Below are 18,196 nucleotides of genomic sequence, written 5' to 3' on the forward strand. Positions count from 1 at the left end.
GACCCCTTAGGTGGTCCTTGGGGGGGTTGTACCTTGACTCCGAACCCTAAAATCCTCATTCTAAGTATGGGAATCATTTTTTTTTCCAATTTAAACCCTCATATCAAACTATAAAACCCTAACACAAGGCTCTAGAACTCTCTAGTTTAACTTACTAGTTTTCGGGGTATTACATGTTGTCTATAAGCTATATTGATGCTTAAGAGTGCTATGTTCTGCCTACGTGGCTATTTTATTGCCTAAGAGGGCTATGTGACTGCCTATAGGGCTAGGGGACTACCAATAGGGGTATATAGATTGATTGGCACCTTATGGGCTTATGGGGGACTGTGTAGGTAGTCTTGTGTGTTGTTTGTACCTGTCGAGCTTATGGGGGATTGGTTAGGTTGTTTTGTTTATTATTTTTGATATGCTTAGATTTAGGAGCAGGTCAGTACACTTATCTCATCCTTGATTTATTCATCGGATTAATCCCAGTATATTAGGAAACGTGCTCATAATCCATTGCCTTTCATACTCGGTACATTATTTCATACTGATGCCCCATTGCCTGGGGGTACTGCATTCATTCCTACAGGTCCCAACAGACGACCCAGTAGACCTCCTCAACAGCAGAATTGACTTATATCCGATTGGCTTGCCCCTTTCCTCCGGAGCTGCCAGAGTTGGGAGGTTTGTTAGATTTTGTTATATATATTTTTATGGGTAGGCTGGGGCCTGTCACGCCAATCTTTATTACTCTTAGAGGCTTACAGACTAGTGTGTGGGGTGTATAGCTATGTTATGGACATGATGACCTAGTTTGTTTGTTTGCTGAAGCTTGTTAGTTATTTGATGTATTGTCTTGATATATACTGCTTTTAGGTTCGGTATAGAGATCATGGTTGCCTCGATGGCCCTATCAGGAATTTTGTGCTAGTTGGCTATTTCTTTATATGAACTCTTGGGAGTAGCTGTTTCTTTTATAGATCTGTTGACAGGGGCTTTGCCGGTCGAGGGATTAATTTTAAGCCGAGATATACCTGTTTGCTTTCTTGATTGCGTGTGGCTGCCATGCGCTAGTAGCAAATGGTTCAGAAGGGTCGGCTCGGGCCTGAGTTTTGGCATTAGGAGCCAGTTTCTTCCCTTGATTTTGGGGTGTGACAAACTTGGTATTAGAGCAACGTCGTATCCTAGGGAGTCTGCAAGTCGTGTCTAGTAGAGCCTTGGTTATAAATGTGTTTTACACCACATTCGAAAAGTAAGAATATATCGGGCATGTTAGAATGACTATCCTTCTTTTGCTCACCTCGTGATATAGAATGGTGTCTTAAGAGTTGAGGCTTCTTGCTTATAATTGATTTTGTATGCACATAGAGATGGCTGACACCAGACAGACCACAGGCTAGATACAGATGCTGGCGAAGGTACCAGTAGGGTACCACAGGTGGAGGTTGCCCATTGTGCGACCCAGAGGGAGACATCTTCTCAGCCCCCTAAAGCTTCTCCACCGCTTTAGAAGCCTCTGAGGGCTACAGGACCCCTGGCTCCACCAGTAGTACCACATTTAGTTCTTTCTTTTCCATCTTATCAAGATTTTAAGAGTGCAGTATGTATGTTAGTACAATTAGTAGTTGCACATCGCAAGCCAGTTAAGCCAGATGCTACCGGACCTTTTGAAGGGACCCGATAGTTTGAGAGTTCGTGAATTTATTTCCTTAAATCCTCCACAGTTTACAGGGACAGATCACAAAGAGGACCCTCAGCACTTTGTTGATCAGCTTCATAGGATCTTCATAGTCATGCATGCCTCAGCGACTGAGTCAACTGAGTTAGCAACATTTTGATTGCGTGATGTTGCAGTATTGTGGTACGAAAGTTGGGGGAGATCTAGGGGAAAAGATGCATCTCTACCCACTTGGGATAGCTTTACAAAAGCTTTCATAGATCACTTGCCTCGAGAGATTAGGGATGCCCGGGTGGACCAGTTTTTGAACCTCCAACAAGGCAGATTGAGTGTCCGAGAGTACGGGCTGAGATTTAATTCATTGACTAGATGTGCACATGTATTTGTAGATACGATGCATGACTTGGTGCGTAGAATTGTGGGAGGGCTTGACTCAGACTATATCAACGTTTGTTCTACCACTGCACTAAATGATAATATGGATATCTCAGAGATTTAGGCCTTTGCACATGGCATAGAGGACATCTACTAGGGGTGTGCAAAAATTGAACTGACCGATAAACCGAACCAATAAAAGTGTTATTGGGTTATTGGTTTAACGATTTTTAATGGTCTTATAAGAAAAAATTATTGCGTTATCAGTTCGGTATTAGTTTTTAATGTTGGGTTTTGGATAAACCGATAACCCATTAAGACTTGTAATTTACTACTTTTACTTGTACATAAATATTATACATTAATCTCAATATCTTAGTAGTTACTATCTTTGTCCTTCAGCCTTCAATTCACACTTCACAATGACTTTGAATTCACAATTTTACATTATAAAAAACGTTAAAATCTAAAGTAAGAATCCCATTCCTCTTAATTTCTCTTTGTGTTATACTTGTATAGTTCTTTTCATATTTGTTTTTATTGTTTCTATTTTATGAGCATTTGTAAAGTTACATCATTGTGTTTTCGCATCAAATTATTAGAAAGGTCATATATTTATTTTAGAAGTATTTTCTTATTGGATAAATCAAAAATCGAATCGTTAAGGACCAAAACCAATAAATCGATCAACCGAAAACCAATAAAAATATCTTATTGGTTTGGTTATTGGTTTAACATATTTAAAAATCAAAAAATCGATAAACCAAACTGATAATACATAAAACGAACCAAACCGACCGACCCCTAACATCTACAGTATATGAGTGAGAGGGTCGAGAGAGAGACAGAAGAGGTCAAGGCCTGCTAGTTCACAGGGAGATTTTCAGGGTGGTCCCAGACCCTAATATTCTAGTAAGCCATCTAGACCTTTACCACAACAGTTCCAGGGTAGTAGATCTAATTGTCGGGGACAGTCAGGCCCAGGTGAGGGTTCACGAGCATCAGGCTCTCAGCAGCAGAGGGGTTCAGTTCACGCTAGGACAGCCCCGTCGCGTTGCGCTACTTGTGGTAGGATGCATTTCGAGAGGTGTAGGTTGGGTTCCACAGGTTGTTATTCTTGTGGACAGGAAGAGCATGGGTAGAAGAACTGCCCGACCATAGGTCAAGGTGGTATAGGTCAGTCGACTTGGTCAGTAGTAGGTTCCTCCTTATTAACACAGTCTACAGGGAGTAGACCCCAGACTTCAGCAGGTGGAGGCAGAAACGGAGGCAGAGAGGGAGAATCTAGTTCTAGTAGTAGCCAGAATCGTACATATTTACTACCCGCCCGCCAGGACTCAGAGTTATCACCAGATGTTGTGACAAGGGCATTGATTGTTTGCTCCTATTGTGTTTATGCTTTGAAAGATCTCGAATCTACTCTGTCTTATGTTACTCTATTTAGTGTGGGGAAGTTATGTATAGTAGTAGAGTCATTAGATCGACCCTTTATTGTATCTACACCAGTTGGTGAGCCTATTAATTCAAGGAGAGTCTATCGAGGTTGCACAATAGAAAGTATTAAACGTCAAACCTCTGTAGACCTGGTAGAGTTAGAGATGGTGGATTTTGACATCATTATGAGTATGGACTGGTTAGGGTCTTGTTATGCTAATGTTGAGTACCGAAAAAAGATTGTTAGATTCCACTTTCCAAGAGAGGCAGTTCGGGAATGAAAAGGCGATACAGTAACACCGAAAGGTAGGTTTATTTCCTATCTTAAGGAGAGGAGGATGATTACCAAGGGTTGCATTTATCATCTTGTTCGCTTTCATGATATAGATGCAGAACCACCGACTCTTCAGTCTATTTGGTAATTAATGAGTTTCTAGATGTATTTCCCGATAAGCTTCCTGGTATCCCTCCAGAACGGGAAATTAATTTTGCTATCGATATGCTACCAGGTACACAACTCATATTTATCCCTCCTTATAGAATGGCTCCTGCTGAGCTAAAGGAGTTGAAGGATCAGCTAAAACGCTTGCTAGATAAAGGCTTTATCAAGTCTACTATTTTACCATGGGGTGCTCCAGTGTTATTCGTGAGGAAGAAAGATGGCTCACTGAGAATGTGTATCGATCACCAACAACTGAATAAGGAGACTATAAAGAATAAGTATCCCCTTCTGAGGATCGATGACTTGTTTGATCAGTTACAAGGTGTTGTGTGCTTCTCAAAGATGATTTAAGATCAGGGTATCACCAGGTACGAGTTCGGGAGAAAGACGTTCCAATGACAGCTTTTAGAACCAGATATGGACACTTTGAGTTCTTGGTAATGTCGGATTAACTAATGCCCCAACAGTGTTCATGGACCTGATGAATAGTATATTCAAGTTATATCTAGACTTATTTGTGATTGTATTTATTGATGATATTTTGGTTTATTCACGTTCAAAAAATGAGCATGCAGATCAACTGCGAGCAGTCCTTCAGTTTCTTCGAGATCGAGAACTTTATGCAAAGTTTTCTAAGTGTAAGTTTTGGTTGGACTCTGTATCTTTCTTAGGTCAGATTGTATCAGATGCAGGTATTACGGGCGATACACAAAAGATTGAGGCTGTAAAGATTTGGCCCAAACCCATGACTCCGACTGGAGTTCGTAGTTTCTTAGGGTTATCTGGGTACTACAAAAGGTTTGTAGAGGGGTTTTCTTTACTTTCAGCACCATTGACGAAGCTGACTAAAAAAGAAGCTAAGTTCCAGTGGACTGAGGCTTGCGAGAATAGTTTCCAGGAACAGAAGAACAAGTTGACATCAACACCAGTTCTAGCATTGCCAGAGGGTTCAGAGGGCTATGTGGTGTACTTTGATGCTTTTGGTGTTGGGTTGGGATGTGTTTTAATGCAACATGGTAACTGGTAAGGTTATCGCATATGCTTCAAGACAGTTGAGGAAGCATGAGAAGAAATATTCAACCCACGATTTAGAGTTGGCTGCAGTTGTGCATGCGTTAAAGATCTGGAGATACTATTTGTTTGGCGTTCATGTTGACATCTTCACAGATCATAAAAACCTCCAATATATCTTTAGACAGAAGGAGTTAAATCTGCAACAGCGTCGATGGCTTGAGTTACTGAAAGACTATGACGTGGATATTTTATATTATCCAAGAAAGGAGAATATGGTAGACGATGCCCTCAGTCGAAAATCTATGTGTAGTTTATCCTATTTAGGTGTTGAGAAGCGTGAGATAGCACGAGAGCTTCATCAGTTAACTAGCTTGGGAGTTAGATTGTTAGAGGCAGACGATAGTGGGGTCACAATTCAGGACACAACCGTATCATCTCTAGTTGTAGAGGTAAAAGCACGGCAACAGAAGGATCCTAGCTAAGATAAGCTTAGAGCCAAGGCTCAGGATCAACAGTCTTTAGCATTTGATATAGCAGGGGATGGAGTCCTCAGATATAGTGGTCGATTGTGTGTTCCGGATGTTGCAGGGCTTCGACATCAGATTATGGAAGAGGCACAGCGTTCCCGTTATTCTATTTAGTCAAACCATGATATTAAGGAGATCTATTGGTGGCACGGGATGAATAAGGACGTTGATGAGTTTGTGGCACAGTGTCCTAACTCCCAATAGGTGAAGATTGAGCACCAAAATCCCGTTGGGCTAGTCTAGGAGATAGACATTCCTTTGTGGAAGTGGGAAGCAATTAATGTGGATTTTATTACAGTGTTACCTCGATCGCGTCGTAAGTTTGACTCTATTTGGGTAATTGTTGACATACTACTAAAATCAGCCCACTTCTTACCAGTACGGGCTACATTTACAGCCGAAGACTATGCATGGCTCTATATTAGAGAGATTGTTAGGCTACACTGTGTCCTAGTATTTATTATCTTTGGTAAAGGAGCAAAATTTACCGTTAACTTCTACAAATCCTTCCAGAAAGGACTAGGACGCATGTTAATCTTAGTAAAGCCTTTCACTCTCAAACAGATGACCAGGTTGTGCGCACAATTTTAACACTCGAGGATATGTTACGGGGGTGCGCGCTAGACTTCAAGGGAAGTTGGGATGACCACTTGCCTCTTATTGAGTTTGCATACAATAATAGTTATCATTCCAGCATCGGGAAGGCACCTTATGAGGCTTTGTATGAGCGAAAATGTAGATCCCCCATTGGATAGTTCGAGGTAGGTGAGTCAGGGTTGATTGAACCCGACTTAGTACAACAGATAATGGAGCAGGTTAAGCTCATTTGGGAGAGGTTGCTAACATCTCAAAGTCGACAAAATTCATACTCAGATGTGCGCGAATGGACTTAAAGTTTTGTGTTGATGACTGGATATTCTTAAAAGTCTCGCCTATAAAGGGTGTTATGAGATTTGGCAAGAAAGGAAAGCTTAGTCCAAGATTCATTGAACCATACCGAATCTTTCGGAGGGTAGGACGAGTGGCTTATGAGTTAGAATTGCCTTCGGGGATAGAATCTATTCATCCAGATTTCAATGTATCGATGCTACAGAAGTGCGTATGAGACAGAGGAGTTATCCTACGAGGAAACTCCAGTTGCCATATTAGATCGACAGGTCCATAAGTTGAGGACCAAAGAGGTGGCTTCGGTTAAAGTATTGTGGAGAAATAAGAATATAGAAGAGGTGACATGGGAAACTGAGGATGGCATGAGGTCCAAATATCCTCACTTTTTTCAAACCGCATGGTGATGGCATAGTTAATATTAGTGCAGTAAGGTAAGATACCTATCTGATTTTCTTATATTGTTGCTTATTATTATGGTTGTTGTCGTTGTATTTTTGCTCGCACTATTATTGTAGAGCTATATTGCTTAGCTATTTATGTCGTCATGTGACACGCCTAAGTTAGAATTTCTGCATTTCAGGTTCCTGGATAGTCACATTTACAAAGGATACTCTGCATAAATTTTGGCAACTCCTAAGGACTTAACCGCGCGACTAAGATTTTTCATTCGAGGACGAATGTTTCTAAGGAGGGAAGGATGTAACACCCCGACTTTTCGAAACATCTAAATTAACTCGTACCTTCGTGAAAAGACAAAGAGGGTTAGTAATAAATTATTAATGATGTGGTATGTCATATTTTAAGTGTTCAAGGGTTGTATCTCAAGTTTTGAAATTAGGTAAGTCGAAAAATAAAGGTTGGCGAAAGTTATCATAAGTTCCATTTTAAAGATTTCTCTGAAATTTGGGTTAAATGTCTTGGAGGTTTTCTCCCAATCAATATGGAGTTGTGGTTCCCACGATCTACCAAATCGAAGGTCTACGAGTCTAGTTTCCAACGCATCAAACTGTTCGTCCATACAACTTCAAAATAGAGTGATATTCACATTTTTGCAAGACTGCACGAGCAGGCACGTGAGGTGGGGCCTTAGGTTGGTGGAACTCTTTATATATCTTCTTCTTCATCTTTTTCTTCATTTATTTTAGTTAAGAACTTGAAAACTTAGAAAACCCACTTCTAGGATCAACCAAATTATTGATTTTCTCAACTCAAGTCCTTAACGAAAGTTGTTCTACGCATTGAGAACGTCATCATGGTATAATTTGTTTTATCGATTTTGTAGTATATCATACTTTGGTGTTGGGACAACAAGGGTTTGGACATATTTTAAGGTTTTGAGGTGTATTATGAACTTAAGATCAAAGTAAGACCCTTATTTCATCGACTCTAGCTTTGATATGCCAAAAATAGCAATTTACGACGGAAATACATATCTTTTATCGGATTATCGTGGTATCTTCTATTCTTGTGTGTTTATTATGGTCCTACCTTGTTGTAGTATGAAGGGGGTTGTGAGTAAAAGTCGTTAGGCCACGTGAATTGAGCAAAAAATGTATGTTAAAGTTATTCCCTTCTTACAACATATTTCCTTAAAGCCTAGGAGCAATGTAATTGGGTTATTATCATTGTTATACTTGTAGCCATTATTGTTGATTGTTGGCTGCTCAAGAGGATATAATCATCCCTTGTCGGGATTCCTATTCAGTTAGTAGCATCCCTTTGTTGGGCACGACTTAGAGGCTATTTGTATAGGTTGCTTATAGCTAAATTGCTCGCTTTTAGCCTATTGGATGGTTATTGTTGCCCTTGGGGCTATTGTGGTTAGCTGCAGGAATGTGATCTATGCCTAGAAGGGTTATGTTCTGCATACAGGGCTATATTGATGCCTAGAAAGGCTATCAGTTGCCTACGGGGATATATTGATTCCTAGAAGGGCTATGAGTTTCCTACGGGGCTATATTGACGCCTAAGAAGGCCATGTGCTGCCTACAGGGACATGTTGTTGCCTAAGAGGGCTATGAGTTGTCTATAAGCTATATTGATGCCTAAGAGAGCTATGTGTTGCCTATGGGGCTATATTCTTGCCTAAGAGGGATATGTGACTGCTTACGAGGCTAGGCGACTACTGATAGGGGTATATACACTGATTGGCACCTCTTGGGCTTATGGGGGCCTAGGTAGGTGGTATTATGTGTTGTTTCCACCTGCCGAGCTTATGGGGGCTTGGTTAGGTTGTTGTTTTATTATTTTTTATATGTTTAGATTTAGGAGCAGGTCAGTACACTTATTTTATCCTTGATTTATTTATTGGATTACTCCCAGTATATTAAGATACCTGCTCATAATATATTGTCTTTCATACTCAGTACATTATTGTACTGATGCCCCATTGTCTGGGCGTACTGCATTCATGCCTGCAGGTCCCAGCAAACGACCTAGTAGACCTCCTCAGCAGCAGGATTGACTTCTATCCAGTTGGCTAGCCCCTTTCCTCCGGAGCTGCTAGAGTTGGAAGGTTTGTTAGCTTTTGTTGTATATATTTTTATGGGTAGGTTGGGGGCCTGTCCCACCAATCTTTACTACTCTTATAGGCTTGCAGACTAGTGTGTGAAGTGTATAGCTACGTTATGGCCATGCTGGCCTAGTTTGTTGGTTTGTTGAAGCTTGTTAGCTGTTTGATGTATTGTCTTGATATATACCTGCTTTAAGTTTCGGTATAGAGATCATGGTAACCTTGACGGCCCAATCAGGACTTCTGTGCTAGTTGTCTATTTCTTTATATGAATTCTTAGGAGTAGTTGTTTCTTTTATATATATGTTGATAGGGGCCTTGATGGTCGAGGGCTTAATTTTAAGTCGAGATATACTTGTTTGTTTTCTTGATTGCGTGTGGTTGTTATGCGCTAGTAGCAAATGGTTCAGCAAGGTCGGCTCAGGCCTGAGTTTTGGCATTAGGAGCCAGTTGCACCCCTTGAGTTTGGGGCATGACACGCCCCATGCCAACAGTGCGCCAGGGGTCGCCTGGCCTACTCCTTCTGTGTTTCATTCGGACGTGTTTCCTTTAAGTCGTGGCTATATATTATTTGTATTAGCTCCTATAGGTTCCATTTACCTTTGAGAATTCCTATATGTTCTAATCACATGTCCTAATTCACCGTCAAAACTAAAGGGTTCGCCTAGGGAGTGGGGACCTATGATGTTCTCGAGTGCCGCTACGCCTAGAATGTAGGCTTGGGGTGTGACAATAACACCATTCATATTCTTCTTCGCTCAAAATAATATATATATTACTAAGAAAAGGTTTAATGTAAATAAGCACACCGTCATCACGTATATAGTAATCTTCTTTTAACAAATAGTCTCTCTTATTTAATATTACTAGAATGACAAGATTAACCTTGTCTCAAGACAAATATTATCCTTCAGATTTAGTTTGTACCATTGCTTCCCTACAATCAGCATTGATAGATTGAACTAACAGCAACTTGATGACTAATGAGTTCATTGCATTGTTATTCCAATTATGTTTCAATATAATTGTTCTTTGAGAAATCCTGAGGGCTAGGTTGTGCACACTTTGAATCTCGATAGATAATAGACCAGCTCACATGCACCTTTATTCTTCTCCATTTAAATATCAAGCTTTTATCACCGTTAAGGATATGAACTCGTGACGTGTGCCTAATTCATACATCACACTTGCACTCTTACACTAGGCCAAAGTATAGTGGTAATCTTCTTCACTATGGTCTATCGGGAACAACCTCTCTACCTTCACAGTATAGTGGTAACTTTGTGTACACACATCCCAACGTAGGATTACACTGATTATGTTATTGTTGTCGATTTTTTATTATTATTATTAAATAGGTGACGTAGGTAAACAACAAGATTGGTGATGTTGTAACATGGGGTTTCGTCCTGCTACCTAATCTAGCAATATGTATGCATAACTACTACTGGAGTAATAAATTCTGAAACAATTCGGTGGAAGATTCATAAAAGGGATATAATTAATAACAGAAATTCAAAAATTAAATAAAATTTGATATATATATATATATATATATATAAAATATGAAAATATCGAATGTTGTTTGGGATTATTATATATATAACTACATATACGATTCATATATATTATTAGGATTAAATTGAGTGAGAAATTGTTATATTTATATGGCATTTTAGCATTAGTATTATGTAATATGAAGAGTCTCATGACTCATGTGTTTGCATTTCAGCTCATCCCTTTAAGTTAAAGATTATTTGGAGTAACTAATTGACAATTTCTATTGGTAATTCCCTATATAACTTCTTGCTCATTATTTATTTATTATTTAATATTTTTATACCTCATAATTCATATAATTTCTAGGTCGTAATTCTTTCATTCATTTTATTCACATTATTACCTCACCTTTTTCCTATTCAATACAGGAAAAATTTCGCATTTATAATACTGATGCAATAAAAATATAGAGTGCAATAAAGTTACTAGAGAATAAAGTTTTATCTAGTTAAAGAAAATGTGTTTTTTTGGTGGAGTTTTAGACTCAACTCGTGTACAGAGTTTGTTGAGTTGTACATTGTGATTGAACTATTGTACTATGAAGGGGACAAGTCAAGAAGATTACTACTGGATCGATGAAAAAAATTGTTGCAATGAGCTTGAATCTTCTCAAAGAGAGCAAGAAATTCACGCTTCAACTTAAAAATAATTTATTTTCTTCATTTTATTTTTAATTATAATTATAATTTCACCAACACCTCTAATTAAGTATGTAAAAAAATACTCACTACCCCACAAAACCTAATTTTATATTCTCCATTCTCTTAACTTACATGTCCAAACAAAAAAGTGAAGGTAAAAAGTTAGAAGTATAAAAGTAAAATTTAAATGTATATTAAACATTTAAACTTGTGATGTTGGAGAACCCCTTTTCTTAGAATTTGAATTTTTGTGGTCAAATTTCCATAACTGTGGTCCTTTTATCCGGCAGATGGAGACATACTCATTGTCGTGGAGCGTTTTGGCCACCCTCCAAAATTGCTCTTCATAATTTTCTTCCCCCTTCCCTCCTACTTTTACTAGTGTGATGTATGAGATTTTTAATTTTTCCTCTTCAACTATGCTCCAAAATATAGAACCTTTTTAATGAGTAAATTGATTTTGGAATTCTATCAATTAATAGGAGTAAAATGATAAATTCACTATGTCAACTATTATTTTCTTAATAGGTGTGTCAAATCAGAATAAACAAGTAAATAAGAACAAATGGAGTATTTGATATGGTCAGAAATATATTACATATGGAAAATCATTTGTCAATGTTCGACATGAATAGATTAGGTTATTGATAAACATATATTTTCACGTACAAATTTGATTCCTTTTCATTATGCATTTTCGTTAATAATGTAATGAGTGACCGTGAGATTTGATTGCTTTCCTTTCCTTTTATGAGCCAAACATATGATTTTTTTTTATGCACTTTTATTGATAATATAATGAATGACCGTGAAACTTGATTGCTTTCCTTCCTTTTCACGAGTCAAACACATGATTTTTTTTATATATATACTTTTATTTTTATTATAAATTATATGTTTCATTTTCATCAAAGACACACTTTCAATTGATTTAGGGAATTGAAAATTAAGAGAGTAGCTAAGTAAGCCAATATAGGCATAGGCAGCACGACACACATTTTTAAATAATAAAAGGCAATTAGTAGGACTAGGCAGCAGCCTCAGCGTGCATCTCGGCTTTGATGGCAGCAGCTAATTGGTCATATGCTTCAGCCCATGCTTCTTTCATCTCATCGTTCCATTTCTTTCCCATTGCTTCTTCCACTGTTCTCAACAGTGCTTCTTTTACTACCTACGAATTAACTCTTTTATTTATCATTTCTTAATATGCGTGTTGACGAAGGGAAGGGTGTAGTGTATATGTAAACAAAATAAATTACGTACCTCAAAATGAGGATCAGCAACTCCTTTCTGAAGATGGATGGATCCCAAGTACTTGAGAGTAGTTTCACCTACCACCACTTCTCCCTTTTCCCGAAGCTGAATTGCCGATTCACATGTCTTTCCACAAAACAAGAAATCTAAGATTATTTTTTTCACTACTTTTTAGCCCATAACATAAGAATTACAATTCGATTTTTTATTCAAATCGTTCATTACTCAAACGGTGAACACCCCTATTTAGAACCATACTACTATTAATAATTATGTAAGGAGCGTCATATAAAATGAATAATAAGTTAAACTTTTAAGAAAATTCCAAATAATCAAGTCATCCGTATAAGAAGACAAGTAGAGATCATGTGCATGCCACGTTCCTTATCGTTTAATTTGTAGTTGGGAAATATGAGGTACGGAGAGTGGTGATGAGATTGTATACATCTTATGGTATGTTGTTTGGGTTTTTTAAAAATATCAATGGGGTGTGTCGGGTTAGCTAAAAGTAGTATTTTCTCTGTTCAATTTTACTTATCCATTATCCTAAAAATATTTGTTCAACAATACTTGTCTAATTTGGAAAATCAAGAAATAAATTTATCTTTTTGGGTTTGTTTTACCTTTACTATTAAATACTATTCACATCTAATATATTTCCTAAACATTAAATTTAATGTATTCAAAAGGTAATGTAGTAATAGTACTCCTATTATTTATTACTCCCTCCGTTTAAAAAAGAATGACCTCCTTTCATTTTTAGTCAGTTTCAAAAAGAATGAGCTTTCTTTTTTTGGTAACATTTTAATTTCAGTTTTCCACGTGACATGTTTAAGGCCACAAGATTAAAGGACAATTTTGTACATTTGACATAACTTTAATTTAAGACTACAAGATTCAAGTCTTCTTTATTTTCTTAAACTCCGTGCCAAGTCAAACTAGGTCATTTTTTTTTTAAACGGAGGGAGTACTTTTTAAGGAATGAGTTAAGTCAATAATGAACAAATATTATTGAACTGAAGGAATATATTCTTGGAGAATCCGACACGAATGCATCATGAAAAGTGAAGAGTCCGTACAACTTAGGAAGTTTCTACTAAGAATAAATCCATAACAATGAAGGGAAATACATAACTAACCATCTTGAAAACCTTAACAGCATGAGCTTTAAGCTTGGGATTGTTCTGAGGAAGTTCATCAGAGTCCTTCAAGAATGAGAACATGTTCTTTGCTGCTGGTGCTATCTCCAGGATCCTACCAATTAATATTTGAATCCCAATTAGCTAGGGGAGAAAAGATCGATGTACATGTACACATGACATGACTCTCTACATATACACAGGCAGATCTAGACTAGACGCTACTAATTCCACAAAATTTACTATATAGATCCTCAGAATCGAATAACTCTAAATTTTGAATTTATCACTGTACGTCTTTATGTTAAACAAAAAGTTAAAGCAAATAGCATTAGTTACGTTACTTACAATGAGAAGAAACGAAGACTAAGTTGAGGAATGTCGTCTTGCTTCATGAATTCCCATGAATCCTTCACCAAAGCTTCTTGTTTATCTGTGAACCCCATCTTCTATTCTCTTATTTCTATCCTTTACCAAAGCATCCTTAACTATTTATACTTGTACAACTGTTTAGTTATCTTTAAAAATAGGCAAAAAAAAAAAAAGGAAATGTACAAACAATTATATAACAAAAATAAGAACCACTACGTCACACCTTTAATTGCTCATAAGATATGATTCTTTGAACATTTGTCCAAGATAGATAAATATAATTATATCATTTTCTTTGTCTCTATTCACATTGGGGTGAGGTGGGGAGTTTATTTTTTAATTTTAATTGTGAAGTTGGATATTGAAATTTTTAATTTTCTAAAATAAAATTTATATATTTAAAAATAAGTTAAATATTGTTAAAATATATAAAAAAAAATATCATGTTTGGAGGATGTTAATTTCTATTTATGTAGAAGCGTGAGGAGGACGATATCGGGTAAAACTATCATTTCTAAAAATTATATAAATACATTGTTTATTTATATATTGTATGTGATAATCTGCAATGTCATTACGTCACTTAGGTGGCACATAGCATAAAGTTGTCTTTGTACATACGAAGTAGACTAGTCCTTAGATGAAATATGTAATTTTACAATTTCTTAAATTTTATGAAAGGTCCTTAAAATTTTCTCTAGCACGGTAGATAATTCTAAATATAGGACTAACTTATAAATATGACATATAAGTATTGAGCAATATAAAAGTTATTTTGACAATTTTCTTGTGCTTTTCTTTTATTTAACATTCGTTAGAAATTTAAAGCTAAAATAATTTATTTGAAATTGAAAGATCGTAAAAAAATTATGAGCGAGTTATCAGTGTCTCATGATGTGTTTAATGAAAGTCTAAGTTGATGACAATGTTGTATCAGATCAAAGGTTAATATTAGAAAAAATACAAATAAGGGAGAGATTAATGCTTTTAACACCGCCTATGTCAGACATGATGTTGGGGAGAGGCACTGAAAATTAAATTATAAAAACAATGAGGAACTATTATCCTACCCAACACCAATCAAAAGCATTGATATCAGTTATTTGATGTGATGTATGCGCTTGATATAATATTATATTAATATTAAAATAAGCATCAACACATATAATTTTTAAATTTTAATTATAGAAGTTTTAAAAAATTATAAGTTATTATTTAGTTTTAAAGAAATATAGAAACAGAAATGATAATTGTTATAAAATGTTGCTATCATTATCATTCTATGTCGTGCTCTAAAATATTTATGATTTATTTTTTTGAATAATGAAGTCAAATTAATATAATTTAATATTATAACAATATAGGCCTATAAGCAAGTCACGCCGTGTAAGAAAATAGGAGGAGCAAAAAGGGGGAACATACACCCAGACAGTTAGAATCAATAATAATGATAATTAAAATCATATAATTAATAATTAATCAATTTCCCAGTTGAAATTTTTGGAAGTTGGATTTTTGAGATTCGTATCAATCACTCTTGACTCTTTGGAGTTGTTTAAGGTCACTGCTTCTCAATTTTTCAACTATCTATGAATACATTTTTGTCTAGCTGTGATTAGGGATGTGCATATTTTTTTGATAATTATCATGTTATTGGATTAAAATTTATATTGAAAATTTTGATATAATAATTTTATATTATGATTTTGATACGGTATTTTGTAAAGTTGGATTTTGGGCCTAGCTAATTCAATCTAAAAAACTAGCTTATTGAGGGGAGATTGTCTAAGACCGTATAAGAAGACCAAATTCCCACCCCTTTTTCGATGTGGGGATTCTTAACACTCGCCCCACTTCCATACCTCGTTAACTGGAGCGTAGACATGATAATATGGGGGGCCAACATCGGTGAATAAAGAATTGGGATGAGTCTAACTCTAATACCATGTAAAGATGGATCTTGGGTCTAACTCAACCTCAAAAGCTATCTTATGAAAGGAGGATTGTCCAAAGTTCATATAAGAAGACCAAATTTCCACCCATTTTCCGATGTGGGTATTCTTAATATATTTAGTATGCATTTTCCAAATATTTAATATTCTATATAGTATTTAATATTTATATTTATAAAAATAAATTACCAAATATCGTATTGAAATATTTAATTACAATTATCTCTCTCTATATATATACTAGAAGGATGATGCTCGTGCATCGCACGTGCCCAACGTGTCATTGAAATAAATAAATTATAATTAAGAATTGTTTGTATAACATTGGTATTATATTGTTACCATATGTGCAAAAAATAATGTTTAAGTAGAATTTAATTTAGTTTATTGTCAATCCTCCTATTTTGCAAAAATGAAAATTCAGGTAAATGTACTCTAAACATTTGCATAAAAAGACCAAAACTGCAAATCATATCATCATTGACCACTTCCTTATGATTTGATGGAGCCATCAATGTAGACATTACTAAAAACCTGGTATCATATGCCCCTGTGATCTCAGCTGAAAAGGCATACCATGAGCAATTATCTGTACCTGAGATAACAAATGAAGTTTTTGAGCCCTCAAGCATGATGGCTAAATGTAATTCAAGGCATAGAAAAAATATATGTAGTTCTAAAATAAAAAATTCATCCCTTACTTTGGGTTGCCCACAGTTTACAATCAAATCAGACCTTGAGTTTCAATAACATAATATTACCTTGGTGTTGTATAAACCACTAAGAAAATCATTTTATTGCATTAACATATAATAGAACAACTTACTCTTCAAGAGCTCATGCTCTGCCTATCCTTATTCTTCTTAATCTGGACGTCGTAGAAAGAGCACATATTAAAAATGTCAGCTTCTCTTCGTCTTATCTATATCTCATATACAAATTGTCTCTCATGAAATACAAAATAAATGTTTGTTTTACTTCTATTGAGGGACATGGAAAGAGTAAAAATATTCAGAAAACGAATGGAGATTAAATTAGCTAAAAGTGTTGTGGAAGATAGTCACAAACATTTTAGAGCTCATACTTGGACTAAAAAACCTCCATTTTTAAAATTATTTAATTTGTCAAACCTGCAAAGACAGTAAGCAAAACACAAAGAGTTAATAATATCAATTAGTGGTAGAAAATCTTAAAGGTATATTTTTCAACAATTGATTTATTTGTTTTAGAAAGTGTAACAACTTAATCCAAGATTAACCAATGATCATGACACAAATTTCTAATGAAAAAATATTATGCTACAAATAGAAGAGAAAACATGAAGAGTATATTACTCTATAAGAAGCATATGACAGCACTTTAACACAATATTATTATATTACATACTCAAAATTACCACTCTTATTTTAGATTTCTTATGTTCAATTTTTTCTGAATTGATCAAATGAAAAATATTTCTAACACTATCAGTTGTATCTAACTAATATGAACACATGAAACAAAAGCTTCGAGAAAGTATAAGATCACATGCATATAGAGTAGCAAAACTTGAAAATTGGAGAACCTGAAATCAACTATTTCGCCTGATTCAACCTGTTGGTCCTTCTGACTATGTAACTTAAACAATTTTTCTTTGAATACCCCTTCAACCTACTACATTAGTAGCTGATTTTTTCCGAAAATTAAATGTAGTTCCAACAACAAAAAAATTAATAGTGAAAGATTATCCTGAATTTCCAGCCTTCGATATCACTGCTAATTTCATGGCAGCAGCAAATGATTCGGTAACTCAAATTATTTCTCAACAATCACCTGAAAGTTGTGATATCACAGGAAAATTAAATCACCTCAAAGCAGAGGCTTTAACATATAAATATTAATCATTTTTTGGGGGGAAATACTATATGAAAAAAAGATATTACGGAAAAAATGTCTACTCACCTAAGCCCACCGTTCAACTTCATTAGCTTTGAATCATTTGTCAAAACAATAAACTCTTGGAATTAATCTCTCTTCATAGCACACAAGTCTTACCTTCGTGGAGAAATTTTCTCAAACATATATATGACCGCATCAAGCCATTAATTATCTGCAAAAAGTATCATATTGATAAGAAAATACTAATAAAACTGCAAAATATTGGAAAAAAAATATGCATGCACAAAATCAATTAAGAAAGCATGCATGTACCCATAACCTTAACATCAAATTTCAACATACAAAGAGGCATCTATCAAAACTCAAAAGAATCCAAGAAAAATTGTGGAAGGCCTAAAATAAGAAGAATTAGCAGAATAATAGGAAGCATAAACACGATAAATAATGGACAAAAAAGAGTAAACATTTGTTAAGTAAATGGCCAATATCATACAAAAATACTTACCAAGTAAACAACTCAAAGAACTTGAGAAGTCGAGTGA

The 18,196-nt window shown here is 35.6% G+C and overlaps 2 protein-coding genes across 2 annotated transcripts; one reads left to right on the top strand and one right to left on the bottom strand.

The window, feature by feature from the left end:
* The first annotated feature begins 4,389 nt into the window (after nt 1-4,389).
* Nucleotides 4,390-5,413, top strand: LOC125832140 (uncharacterized mitochondrial protein AtMg00860-like). The gene is made up of 2 exons (XM_049511291.1): nt 4,390-4,915; nt 5,256-5,413. Exons 1-2 carry the CDS (start codon nt 4,390-4,392, stop codon nt 5,411-5,413), a joined length of 684 nt encoding a protein of 227 aa, XP_049367248.1.
* Nucleotides 5,414-11,941: 6,528 nt separating this feature from the next.
* LOC125829276 (non-symbiotic hemoglobin 2) lies at nt 11,942-13,948 on the bottom strand. Its single transcript, XM_049508526.1, has 4 exons — nt 13,801-13,948; nt 13,453-13,567; nt 12,323-12,439; nt 11,942-12,230 (listed from the first exon to the last, which is right to left on the bottom strand). Exons 1-4 carry the CDS (start codon nt 13,896-13,898, stop codon nt 12,087-12,089), a joined length of 474 nt encoding a protein of 157 aa, XP_049364483.1. The 5' UTR covers nt 13,899-13,948; the 3' UTR covers nt 11,942-12,086.
* Nucleotides 13,949-18,196: the final 4,248 nt, after the last annotated feature.

This window comes from Solanum verrucosum, unplaced genomic scaffold (assembly GCF_900185275.1).
Source record: "Solanum verrucosum unplaced genomic scaffold, falcon-dt-bn FXZP01000102.1, whole genome shotgun sequence".
In the NCBI taxonomy this organism is placed as follows: domain Eukaryota; kingdom Viridiplantae; phylum Streptophyta; class Magnoliopsida; order Solanales; family Solanaceae; genus Solanum; species Solanum verrucosum.